Source organism: Eurypyga helias, unplaced genomic scaffold (genome assembly GCF_000690775.1).
Source record: "Eurypyga helias isolate BGI_N326 unplaced genomic scaffold, ASM69077v1 scaffold20991, whole genome shotgun sequence".
NCBI classification, from domain to species: domain Eukaryota; kingdom Metazoa; phylum Chordata; class Aves; order Eurypygiformes; family Eurypygidae; genus Eurypyga; species Eurypyga helias.
The window spans coordinates 44,332-58,018 of NW_010231763.1; the positions used below are offsets into that span (position 1 = coordinate 44,332).

Below are 13,687 nucleotides of genomic sequence, written 5' to 3' on the forward strand. Positions count from 1 at the left end.
GCCTGACTTTGGTTGGAAGGGCTGGAAGGAAAGGGCCAGAATAGCTTATTGGGACTGAAGCAGGGACAGGAGGGGAAACCATAGCCTCTACTCCAGGAGGTTTTCAGGACAGATGGACAAGTATTCCCCTCTGGAGTGACCTAGGCAGACTGGGTCCTTGCTTGGGTTAGCCCCACAGTGCTGGAGGTGCCATCAGACGACTGCTGGGGCAGCGTGTGTCAGTGGGGACACCCGGCAAAGTTATCCTTGGCTTTGCCTTTTTAATATGTGCATTTCGTAGTGAAAGGCTGAAGGCATGTAAGTGCTTTGTTGAACGGAAGCCAAAGCAAGCTGCTACGCAGAATGCACCCCCTGTTTCCAAGTATTTAATTTATTTTGTAATTAAGCAATAATCGCTGAGGCACTGGACACTTCGTCAGGATTAATGACTTGCTGGGGGGTGGCAGAAGATCTGATCTGCGGTGGAGCCATTTTCCCCAGCAAATACCTGTTCCTTAATGCCATTCTAAAATGAGTATGACAGTGTAACATGCAGACATATGGGTTTTGCTGTTAGCAGCTGAGGGGTAGGGAGCAGGCATTAATAGGTACATTAGACAATCAGGTTGATTCAGTTGTCGCTCGCCATTCCATTCAGAGCACGGTGTTTCATTAGTCACTCAGTGAATGAAATGGCTTTTTAATTGCTCAGAATCACTTTTTTAAATTACAGAACTGTCTCCCCCCTCCACAGCCCCCGGGGATCCTCTTAAATCCCTTTTCTTCCTTTGCCCTGGAGAGGACCAGCTGTAGTGTGGCAAAGAGGAACCTGCCCACAGCAGTTTCCTTTGTATTTCAGACACAGGAAAAAATACAAGCCACTTAGAAAATCGAGGATTCACCTTTTGAATGCTGAAAAACCTCTGTTCCCATTAATTTGCGGGTTGCTTAAGGAATAGCCCGCCCTGCCTGAACCTTTAAAGACTTCCCAGCCTTGAGCGCTGCTCACTTCCACTGGTCCCTACACACCGTGCATTTTTTGATGGCCGCAGCTCACCGGAGTGTCCAAACCCCACTGCCTCCTGCGTCCCGCGGCACGCAAGCTGGCTCAAGCCATCCCCCTTAGCAATGTACATCCCACGGGGCCTGTTGGAGCTTTGGATGGCCTTTAGGCAGTAAAGCACAATAGCAGGCCAGAAGAAAGGTGTATCCCAAATGGGTGAGTGGCAGCATGAACATTTCCAAAGGGCCGTGGAAGAAGCTGCCACGGGGGTTCAGCCATCAGATCGCCATGGCAAGCAAGAGGAGAAACATTTGCTAAAAGCATGTAGGACAATAAACCAGTTCATGGTGTCCTAGCAGGCTTTGGAACGGCAGTAGTCAGTGGGGATTTGCCCGCTCAGATATTAGGTAATGTGCTAACTGCATGACTGATTAATCCGTGGGTACTTCCTGCAGCAAAACTTCAATCCTGGCATCCGCAGTGCTGCTTTCAGTCGCCGTGGCTGCCTTCCCGGAGAGATTTCACACAAGAACAATCGGGGTGTTTTTTCTCCACGCTCTTTTCTGCCCCCTTTAAAAGTAATGCTTTTATGTCTGTGCTGTGAACGATGTCAGTGCGTTGCCCGGCCAGCAGCATGTTCTCTGAGGGATCCCAGAGACATTCTCCATCATTTAATTCTGCCCCTTCAGGACAAGGAGCCCTGTTACTTCATAGAGAACTTACTGCCGACTTGGAGGATTTAGAAACACTGAGCATTTAGAAGTGAAAATGTCAGGCAACAACTTCATGGCACAAGGCCAGCAGCGACAGTTTAAACTCCAAAAAGATCGAAGCTCACCTCTTGCCCTGTACAGCTGTCCTGCCCTCTTTCTGCTCCAGCAGGTCCCTAGCTGATGCCTGTCAGTGGAAGGCAGAGATGAAGCCGGCGCAAGGCGCGGGCACCGCTCCCATCTCCACCAGCAAGGCCAGCGGCTGGACCAAACACATCTCAGCTGCATCCTTGTGCCTGTCCTCTTCTCGACCCTCTCCTATCCCCCTCTTAGGTTTCTTTCTCTTAGTTGCCCCAGAACCACCATTTAGTCCCCCCTGCCCCCAAATCCAACCCTGAGCCAACCAACCAGAAAGAATGAATTATTGCTGCTGATGCTTTTGCTAAGGGCAGGCCTGCCTCCCCCAGGACCTCTGCTTGGCTGAGCTTCTTGCTGTTGTGCCTGTAGCTGGGAGGACTCGGTGCTGTGCAGTCTCTTTTGAATCCAGGCAGGATTGATACAGATCCGTGTGCTTTGTGCCAGCCATAACTCTTCAGGTTTGAATGCAACTTTTGACAAAACACATTTCCCAGAAGTTCAGCAACTTGTCTGAGTAATGGTAGATGATCCATGAGATCCAGTGCCGAGACACGGCTCTGCGGGCCCCCCTCCCTCCACATTACTCAAATGCTGCTATTCCAAACCTTGTCACAAGCATTGGATTCACACAAAATAACAGCTACAGAGTACAAGGTCTGCTATTGCCTGTAACTCTTCATCAAAATCAACACTAGCTACAGAAAACAATTTGACAAATTGGTAAGTCCAGATTTACTAAGTCAGAAAGGTTTTCATCCACCCCTGCTCTTAGTCAGACAAACCAGCACCCCCTCGTGCTGTTTCTGGCTCGCCAGCACCATTCCCCCTTCCAGGAGACTCTGCTCGGTTCCTCAAATCAGTCGCTTAAAAATTTCTTGGCCACCAGTTAGTCTAAACTACTGCCTTTCTTGGGCTGTTTTCGCTTGTAGTCATCTTTTTCTAGGACTTGGAGGGTGTTGGAGCAGCTCCTCCCGGGAGCTCAGTGTTCAGTGGCGAGTGAGTCGTGGTGGTGGTGGGGAGAGCAGGAAGATGATCGTTTGTGTGAGGAAACCTTGCCGTGAGCTTCACACCACGGGAAGTGGATCTGCCTCTTTGTCAGCATGTTTCTGTCAGCCTTGTTCTTCGTGTATTCATCTGTTACTAACACGGGGCTGGCATCCAGCCCCATCTCCGCTGCCATCCCAGCACTGTATCCATTGCAACCTCGCTGTGATCCCCGCCAGTGCTCCCTCTCCCCGGGGATGCCAGCAATGGTCAGGACCTTGGTTTGTGTGTGTCTGATTTAGCGAAAAAGGAAACAAAAGTCCTGTTACAGACGGGGTTCTAGTTTTTATCAGTGACCAGGTCTGTAACTGAAGGACTCTCTGTTGTCCAGCGAGATCTGAGGATGAGCAAGCAAAGACTTTATTTCAGCTAAGCAGATCATCCTCTCTGCCAATATTTAAGAGACAGGATCATAACTTAGGTCTTCACTGGGAAGAATTATTGTCAAACACAATTAGCTCTGCAAATCCTAGCTGTTTTCTACACACACATGGGTTTAGTTCATGAGCTACTTAGAGATGAAGAAATTATAGAGGTGAGTCTTCTGACCTGAGCAAGGGACTACAAGAACTCGCTCCATCAAATAGTTCTTCTTGTGGAGTTTAATAGAGACTAAAGCACAGAGCATCTGTCACGCAGAGCTGATAGGACTGTGGGTCTCATTCCCACCTTGCTTCAGGAAGGGATAACAGGACGTGCCTCTAGGCAGAAAAACTTCCAGTGCTGTTTTTAAAGGAGGGGGAAGGAGGGAGGAGGTGTGAAAGGTTGTAAATACTTCAAGTGCTACACAACTGCGTCATCCATGCCTGTGTCCCCATGTGTACAGGGGTGTTTCAACTCTGGTTTCTTTTGTAAGACACCCTAGGAGTTAATGTAAACAGGACTAGACAAGAACTAGGGTTTTCTACCACTTGTTTCAGTGGTTAGGGTCTGCTCTGATGGTCACTGGAAGCATTGAACATGCTTCCGTAGACCTTGACAGGCAAGATAATGTAAGACCTGGGGACCTCCCCACTGTCAGCTGTAAGGATTGGAACACGAGGCTGTCCAGGCTACGGCATTCACTATTAGGTTGGGAGGGAGGTACCGTATGCGCCGACTCTGCACAAAACCTGCTGGAGAGGAAGGAAAAGAGATGCTAATCCCAGGCACTGGGCTCAGACACACTACTGGTGAACAACCAGAAAGGTTTGAAAAGAAATGCTGACTGCGCTGAGTGAATGGAGCTAGCAGATGTGCTCTTCAAAAGAGCACAGCTCTCTTTTAAATGTCTCCCCCATTGAAATGACATTCTCAAGAGGTTTTTGTCCTTTGCGTTTTCTTCAGGATCATCCACGAGGATGGCTTCTCTGGAGAAGACGTGAAGCAGTACAAGCCAGTGGTCTACAGCAACACTATACAGTCACTGGCAGCTATTGTCCGTGCCATGGATACCCTGGGCATCGAATACGGTGATAAGGAACGACGGGTAAGTTAAAATCGCCATTGCTTTGGTACAAAGAACTGAGCTCCTGGAGACTCCAGAGCACAAACGGGAGGCATTTGCACACTCTGAATATCTTGGAGGGAAAAGGAGGGAGGGGGGAAAGATTTACATCACCGTTGAATGCCTGTTGCACATGCATTTTGAGCAACCAGCAGAGACATAGGCACCACTGTATATGCCATGCCAGTTTTACACCTATGCTAGGAATTACAGCCCTGGGCACCTCTGTGTCACGACAGCCACAATCTCTTATTCCCTGGAACTACCCAGGCCAGTAAAAAAAAAAAAAAATCTCTTGTCTAGGGACAGCCTGGACAAAGGTACAGGTAGACTTGGGGAAACAGCGAGAACATGCGTCCTGTCTATTGTGCCTGTGCTGGGCACACAGGCTGCAAGGAGAAATGTCTTGGAGAGAAGTCTTGCTGCTATTCAAACCCCTTCCAACAGCCTGATAACATAGGAAAGCTTTTAGGATTAAGTTTTGCGGGGGTTTGACTGGCTTTTATTCACATCCCCACCATTTGAGTGTGCCCAAACAGTGGTTGCGTTTGCGAACAAGGGGATGTATAACCAGTGAGGTTGGTATGGACAGGGTCTTAGGCAGCAGCTTTAGCATGTGTCTTATCAGAATAACTGTGTGGTGTCTGGCAGCCTTCTCATGCCACACACCTAAGCCAGCCTGTCCTTTTACAGTTGCTGCTCTGTTGTCACTTTAACCAGCTCCCTATTTTTAAACAGTGGCTCCTCTGTGAGGTGCCTCTGCCAGCCTCTGCCATTCCTCTTTGCATTTCTGGCTCCGACCAAGCCCACACAGAGAAACTCAGAGCCCCGGAGAAGTCAAGACCATCCTCTTATTGCATGCTCACATCCTAGAGAAAATAAAACTACTTGGTTTCACTGGAAATAAAATAATTTCAGATTAAAGACCTGGTAAAAGCAAAGTCTTTAATGCCACTGAGTTTATCATGACTATTTTTAGGTAGCTGTCAAATGACAGATGTACGACATACCCAAACTCCTTATCTGAGGGTTGATAATAAAAGCATTCGCTAGAAAGGATGCCAAAATCCTGCTGTTGTGTTACTGTATGAAGAGGTGCCTTATTTCTCCAAATTGCAAAGGAGTATTTTGATTTTCTTTGCACCTAGGGATTTTTCCCACAGGAACTCTAAATCCTGGAGACATTTCCATCCCAAATGTAGAGCTGATACCATAATGGAGTTCTTGTGAGCTTGCCGAGAACTAATGCTGATGGCTTTCGAACTGAATACATTAATCTGTTGATTACTCGGTGACTCAGCTCTCAGCAAGGCAACGTATCTTGTCTCAGCTAAAAACCTATGCCCAGGAAAACAGAAACAAATCATTCTCCATGTCTGATAAATAGTCTGTGGCAGACAGCTTGAAAATGTAAAATTTCTTGGGTTTTATTTTTTAATGCCTGAAGTCCTAATTTGAGGAGGGACTCAGCATTGCTTTAGTGCCAGGCCTGGCAACGTACGGGGTGTGGAGGGGGAGAGCTGTTATCAGGACTGCCAGGAATGAGAGGTGGAGTAGCGGCTGCTTGAAATCTTGCGTCCGTTCCTATGCCATTGGAAAAGATGCCAAATGTTCCTAGGATCATACGATAACTTGGGCTGGAAAGGACGTCAGGAGGCATCTAGCTCAACCTCCTGCTCAAGCAAGGTGAGCTCTGAAGTCAAACCAGGTTGCTCAGGGCTTTATCCAGTTGGGTCTGAAATCCCTCAGGGATGGAGACTGAGCAGCCTCTTTGGGCAACCTGGTCCACTGCTTTACGGGCCTCAGGATGAAAATGTTTCTTCTTACGTCCAGCATGAACCACTCTTGTTTCAGTCTGTGCAGGAGGGATCCTGAGTTACGCCTTGCAAGGTAAAACGCAAGTTAGATTATAATTCTCCCCAACCTCGTTTTCTGTAAGGTATTTAGTCCTGGCAGAATTACTCCTGTCTTACAATGGTGTCATGCTGTGTACAGACAAGACTGCAATAAACCACTATAAACCAAGCCACAGTCTGGGAGGGCTGATTCAGAGTATATTCTTCTCCCCTTGTAGATGGGAGTTGTACTCCCTCATCCAGCAGTAGAAAGAGGGGAAAGCAAGCAAGCATCTCAGGCCATGGTCTTCTACTTGCTCCTTTCTCTTAGTCGACCTCCACAGAAAGTTGCTGGTATTAGTATGAAATAGTATTTATTTTAATCTTACAAAGAAGCGCATGGCTTCTGCTACCCCGCTTTTGTTATTAATGCACAGCTGCTATAAAGAGAGGCCATTAAACAGGCGATTTGTTGAGTATTATGCTACATGGTTCATCCCTTTTCAAGCAAAGCTTTTCTATTTTGAAAGTCATTTCTCAGCCAAGGGTTTCCAATGCAAATCTTTTAGTGGGGGATTTTCCCCTACTCATCACTTAAGCCCCCAAGAGAAGAGAGCTCGGGAAGGGGAGCTGGAGCTGCGGCTGCTCGAGCCTGATTCAGCAGTAGGGAAGGAGGGGGCACGAGCCCAGGACAGCTTTTCCCCAGGGACTGCTTGGCTATTACAGCTTGCCCCACCCTGACTTCAGGGAGATGCATCTGCCCCTGTATCCCTTCCAAATGGCACCCTGACAGCGCTCAGAGCAAAAAAAAAAAATATCTCCCCTACTTAATATATGCGAATGAGATGATTTGCACTTTTGTTACTGAGGTAAAATAACCAAATCCTCTCTCGCCATTCTCATTTTTCTCCTGCCCATAATTACACCTCCAGTATTTAGTCTAATAGAAGCAAAAGACTGGGGGAAGAGTCCAGACTAAGCTTAACCCCTTAGCTTTTGTCAGTCAAAGTGAGATCAGTGTAGGAAATACGAGCTAAAAAGACAAAATAAATCATGAAAAGCAGATGTTCCAGGTCTCGCTGACCCTCTCTGCTGATAAGGACCTGTCCCCAGATTAAGAACAAAACAGTCTGCATGTAGGATTTCACTTTTATACATGCTTCTTGTGCAGGGGAGTGGTTTTTCTTGCAGCTGTGCTTGGCTCACAGAAGGTTCATGGCCTGCAGGCAGCACCTAGGTCCATGTGTCATATCGCTTACGTGTTGCGAGAGGGCAGGCAAAAAGGAGCAGTCAGTGAGGGGACAGGAGCGGCATCCGTGGGTGTCATCGCCAGGGCCATCACTGCCCTAGGTCTGGAGCCCCAGCCAGCAAAGAGCAGGGGTTACACGAAGGAGCAGGGGCAGAGGCTTGGTCTCGTGTGGTCTAGCCGGCTCATAGGGCACTGCTCGGTCCTTCCCTTTCTGATCAGATTAATGGGCAGGAAGGAGTTGGGCTGTAACGTATAGCCTCTACATTCAGCGGTTTTCTGGAGTGCAGATGTATTAATAGAGCAAGCTCCTCACTGATTCCCTTTCAGCGTACCCAGGCAGAGCAAATGGGAGATGGAGGTCTAAAGTCAGGAGTCTAGAAGTGAGTACAAGTGATTCGATCTGATGGAGCAGGAAGTACAGGGAAGTGATGGATTTCCCTCTCAGCATTTGAAGACCTGGTTCTGAAGTCTGCCTTCAGAAATCCCAACCAGAAGCAGTGTAAAGTCTCTTCCTCAGCTGGTCAATGCTGGCTTCAGAAGCCGCTTGGAAATGCAGCTCCTACAGTCCCACTCAGGTTAAATGCCAGAGCTGGGGGGTCTGGTGTGTCTGGGCCTTGGAGTGGCCCCGGGCTGCAGTGAGCCCACCCAGGCCAGCACACTGCCCCGTGCAGGCTGGTATGAGAACAGCTGTAGAATGTGTTCAGATTAGCATAAACCAGACAGAAACAGGCTGAAATTGTTCAGAAATTACTCAGCAGAGAATGCCAACATCAGTCGCCTGGCTCAGACACACGTGTCAGAGGCGGTAGGGTCACAGGTCCAGCATTTGGGGTCCAGAGGTGGCATGCGGTGGTCTTCAAATTGAACTTTTTCACCTGGTGGAAGTCTGGAAACGTCTCTGCTTCAATTGTGGAAGGGAGGACTGAAAATCAGCTAAAGCATTAAATATTTTAGATAGGGATTTTTTTTTCTTTCAGGCTTTGTAGCAAAACGTGTCTGTGGTGACCTTATGCTGCATACTCCTGAACTGTGAGCTAAACAGAGATGTACCTGGGACGTTTTAAAATACTGGCTAGTAATACTAAAAAAACCTGTGCAGTGTAATTGCACAGCCCACCCGAGGTGGCTGGCAATGGGGGCTGCCTGCACTGGAGATGCATCTGACCTGCTTCTGAGCAGTGGGGTGCATGCAGCAACCCAGTGCCTCCATCCCATCACCTCTGCACGTGCCGAGGGCGAATTTAGGACCTGCCCTCTTTCTCTCGCTCCTGCTTGGTGGTGGCAGGACCAGGGATGCAGCTGCTGTCACCTGCTGCCTTCCAGTCTCAGGAAGGAGCAGTGTGTGGGAGGAACCCTCTTTCATAAGACCTGCTCCTGTGTGACTGCCTTTTTCTCCTTGTCAGCTCAAGGTATTTGTGGGTTTTACTTCATTTGAGGCAGGTTATCTGTTTAGACCAGCCGGCTCCTGCTGCGTTTCCCTAACCCAAGCTCTCTGAGAAATGCAAAAAAGCTGCTAATAACTTTGGGGAGGGCAGGGGAGGTTGTAGAGGCACTGCCATGCTGGTAGGAAGCCTGCGTTTGCTGACTGGTAGCTAATGGGGTGATCTGGGGGGATGGACGCAGGATTCCTGGGTTTCTGCCACTGCAGTGGGGATATGGCCAACCCTTGGTGGTCTGCTGTTGTAGGCGATGGGAACTTAACTGCAGTGAAGCGTAACTTGGGGCTGCTTTGTATGGGAGCAGGATGGAGTGGGAGAAAAGGGAAAATGGAATAAGGGAGGCATTAGCCACTCCTTTTTGCCTGGTGTCAGCATTTGGCTGGATGTCCAGCTGAAATCTGCTTGCTTGCTGCATGCAATAGCCATGGCATGCATGTAGGCATTCGCCGGGTTCATCACTGTAACAGCGCCAGAACAATATTTCAGCCTGCCTTTCACTAAGATGTAAAGGTCTGTCACTCTTTTCCATTAAGACCAAAGCCACCTTTCTCGCTCACCTCCCTCTTTGTCCCTCCATGAGGTGAATCTCAGTTACCATCATTCATGTTTTTGAGCAGTGGAGACAAATAAAAGGCAGGGCATTTCTTGAGAGGTAGGAAACATAAAACAGAAAGGAAAGCACTTGTTATTTTCACAGCCTGCCTTGTTGCCGGGGAGATGGTTGGCTCATTCAAGAAAGGCTTGTTGTTGCTGGCTGAGATAGCCAATGTATTGGGAATCATTGCTGCAAAATAAGACTGGAGGAGAAAGAGGGAGAGAGCAAAGAACAATGGAAATCGCAGAGTTGGTTCTCTCTGCATGGTGCACTACCCACCAGCCTCACTGTGTCAGTTCTGGGGTCTCTCTAACCAAAAGCTCCATTTTCCACATCCCACTAACGTATTTTCCTCCTTAGCCACCTTCCAACCCATTGAGCCCCTGAAAATACAAAATCTTTCCAAAGTAACAGTGCATGAAGACAGTTTATGACAGCTTTTTGTGATGGCTAAAAGAGCCTGAAACAGTCCACTTCCATGACCTCTTAGGGAGAGTCAAACTCAAAGACATCCCCGGCAAGTCAGCTGAGACCCATGGCCAGACCCAGGAGACCTTCCTTTGCGGCAGCAGCAACAGCACGGCTTGACTCTGTGCTCCTGCAAAGCTGAAGTCATGGTCATCAAGTCAGTGGCATACGGACCGTCTTCATATAGCAAAAAAGATTGCCCCAGAATCGGTGTCTGGTCCACTGGTAGTCGTGCTACTAATAAGGATAGCATTTAGAAGGGAGACAGAATAAGCCTGTGTCATGGCTATAAACACATCATGGCTTGCCCTCACAGACAGCATTTGGCCTAGAAGAGCCATCCAATTGAATAAGCAGGTTGTAGGGTTGGAGGTTGCCAAGTCTTCTTGTAGAGTTTTACTTAGGCTAAGTTTATCAATCTGTCCTCCTTTCCAACCTGGGTAATTACAGTAGAAAACTGGCGATTCATTTAGGGCTAAAATGTGATCTTAGCTCTGGCAGTGCACGGATTACAGCTATTTATAGGGCAGCAGTAGTGGTGATGAACAACAGTCAGAATCCCGGTCTTCTGCTAACATGTAACTGCTTGTGGGCAGGAAGAAATCCTGAGTTTGTGAAGGAGGGAGATGGTACCAGCCCTGAGGGGAAGGGGAGGAATGGGACTCAAATAGAAATAGCCTAAAAAATGTAATAGCAGTGGAAACAGCTCGGTGCTGTAGGCAAGAGACTGAACTGCACGGACAGTGCTGCAGCCAGAGGCAGTATCAGCTAACCTTTCTTCCAGCAGAAGACAATCAATCACTGACAGTTCTAAAACCCAAAACTTCCCCAGGGTGCCTCGATGTACCCATTTTTAGTTAAATTCCTAAAGAGTGAAAAAAGGCCATGTGAAATGGAGCCGAAAGGAGGCAGGGGAGAGTGGGCGGCAGTCGCGTAGCAAGTTGGAAACATGTTGTGTGGAAGGCTGCTCTCAGGAAGGTGCCACCTTGCTGAGTGGTTGATGTGCCAGCGTGACGTTTTTCACGTTGGTCCTGTTTCAGGATGATAGCGATGCTGTTGTCATGGCAACGTGCAAATCCTCACTTAAAAGTAAACACTGGGTCTGCTTTTTGGGTTCTCCCAGACAGTGTGGGCTGGTGGCGAATGGGCATCACTGAGGGGACGGGGTGGGCTAGAAGTTCACCTGGTCTCCCAGTCCCTCTGTGCAGTCCTGTTCCTAAGGAACACATTTCTAGGGGAAAAAAAATATTTTGATGCCGTTCAGCATCCTATCTAAGTGAGGCGGATGAGAATCACACCTCCAAATGCCACTCAGAGCTGTCTCTGTGGTGAGTACTTGGCGATGGCCAGGCACTAGATGGGCGACACTTGCCATCCGTGTGGCTTTCCCAAGCCTGAGAGCAGCCTTACAGCTAACCGCCCTACAAAACCACTGACCAGAACAGATCCCATCAATTAAAATTAGCCTTTTAATTTTCTTTTGAAGAAAAACAGGAGGGAAAGAACTTGGGATCGTTGATAAGAGAGAGACCACAGTCATCTAGCTCCAACTCTGAGCTCCAGATTGAATCTAATCACATCTTTCACCACCTAAAGAGAGCTTTAAAGATGGTGCCTGAGTTTTCCCAGAGAGACACACTGAGAGGACCAGGCAGTGGTCACTGGTGCCAGGAAAGGGAATTCCAGGTGGACACAAGCTCAGGCTCGTAGTGCTTTCCATCTTCTTTCCATGCTGTCAGGAGAGATCGGGACAACCTGCCCTTGAAGGGCCATCCAGACCTCTAGGCGTTAGACATGTGGAGGGCTGAGAGGCCTGAGCATGTTTGTGTATGGGAGGATCAGGGAAAATAGAAAATACCTGGAAGGTGATTTTTAAATTGTGAGTATTACCTTCCTCTTCAGCTAGCTGCCAGGAGGAAAGCTTGTCAGGTTGCTTCCTGGCTGGGGAAAGCACAACCTCAGCGGGTGCAAATCCATCTTTTAGAGCTGCTTTTTTCCAATGCCTCTGCTTTCAGCTGCCATTTCAGGCTTGATGAACAACACTAGTCCTCCAAAGGATACTGGAAAAGGATTCTCAGGTCCCCCAAAACTGTCCAACTTCCCTGTTCACCTGTGAAAATGCAGACCCCGCGTTGTAGGGAGCCTAGTCCTTGCTTGCAAGCTTTCACGGAGAAGGAGGTGTATCTTTCCTCCACAAGCTTTATGTGTTTGAAACTGTTTTTTTGGATGATGCACGGGGTATTTTTAGGTTGAAAAGAAGAAAAAAACCCTGTGTTCCCTGGGAAGAAGGGCTGCCTGCCTTCCCCTGTGAGATTTGCTATTCAAATGCCGCCGCAGTTAGGGCTGCCAGGGAGGTGGTGTGACAGGGAAGCTCCCTGCGCAGGGGAGAGCGAAGCAGCCACGGGACTGTGACATTAGCGGTGAATTAATGAGAGGTGGGGTGCTGCTTCCCATTCCCACGGGATACCAGTGAAGATGGCTTCTCTGGGAGCCCCTGGGAAGTGCTGAGTGGGACAACACAAAAGGCAGGGTGTTCAAAAACAATGGGCATGGTCAGAGCGGAGCCCCGAGAAGGTGAAAACGGCCCCGCTGCCCGCAGAGGGGCTTCCTGGCAGTTCCTGGACCTGGGGTGGGATGCAGGTCAGGAGAGGGCTGGCTCCACACCACCATCCGCTCCTTCCCAAAGGGCAGCACAGCCTGGCCAAGGCAGATTTCAGCCCATCCGATGAGGCTCAGCACAGACGCTCCCCGCAGAGCACTGGCCTTGCCCTGGGTGGCACCTGGTGTCGGTGAACACCACCAGACACTGTGGTGTCCTTCTCCAGAGCCTTTCTGAGCCTTTCAATTTTGGGATGATTGAGCCTTTCAATAATGGGATTGAAAGACCTGTAAGCCAGAATAAAAAATACATCTAGTTATTTGATATTCCACACAGCTGAGGCCCTGAGGTGAAGCACACCCCACGGCAGAGGTGCTTGTGCGTGTTTCTGACTGCATGGTGGTTGGGCACTCGCTGAAATCCTTCCAGAAAGTCACCCCCGTGTTTGGGACTGAAGTTCAGGGTGCATCTGCCTGCAGCCTGTTTTGGGCAGGCTGCTGCCTTCAGGTGTGAGGGCAAGTCAGCTCCCCCAGCAGCAGTCACACATAACTACAAACTGCTCAGCACCTTTCAAATACATGTCAGTTATTAAGTGGATTTATTTCCATCTCTTCTGGGAAGTGTTGGGAAGCGCTGCTGAGTCACGCTGCTTACTCACTGGGTTTAGGAGTGCCATTTAAAATATTTGTTTTCCGAATGCCTTCTATGATGTTCCTATTATTTGAATGTCTCCAGATGTAAAATGAAAACATTTATATAGGGCATCCCTGGCCTTAAACAGATATCTGGTGTGTAACTCAGAAAAAGGCATAAACAAATCTTTTGGTAAGGGACATGGGCTCTGTTTATGTTTATTCAAGGACTGCAGTGAGGGATAGTGCAGGCTTTGCTCCGAAACAGCAAGAGCGCAGGCTTGGGACAGCGTGGGAAGGAGGAAGGAGAGCTGGGACATCGGCCTTGCCATGCCCAGGCACGTGGGAGAGGAGGGATGGGGAACATGGCTCTTGTTTACACCGGGTGCTAATAAACTTCAGCCACAGTATTCTCCTGCTGTGGTCACTCTGGCCACAGACCCCAAAGTAATTGAGCCCCCACGGGAGACACAACATGGGTGACCTTGGAAGAGCAGCGGGTCCAAGGGC

General features: G+C 48.8%; 1 protein-coding gene across 1 annotated transcript in view; it reads left to right on the forward strand.

Annotated features, from left to right (window-relative positions):
* Positions 1-4,200: 4,200 nt before the first annotated feature.
* The window catches only part of GNAO1 (guanine nucleotide binding protein (G protein), alpha activating activity polypeptide O), a gene marked incomplete at its 5' end in the record, with an annotated part of 80,644 nt that continues 71,157 nt past the window's right edge, over positions 4,201-13,687 (forward strand). Inside the window, one exon of the mRNA XM_010161212.1 lies at positions 4,201-4,342. Coding sequence (XP_010159514.1) covers positions 4,201-4,342 — 142 coding nt within the window. The remainder of the gene's footprint in view (positions 4,343-13,687) is intronic.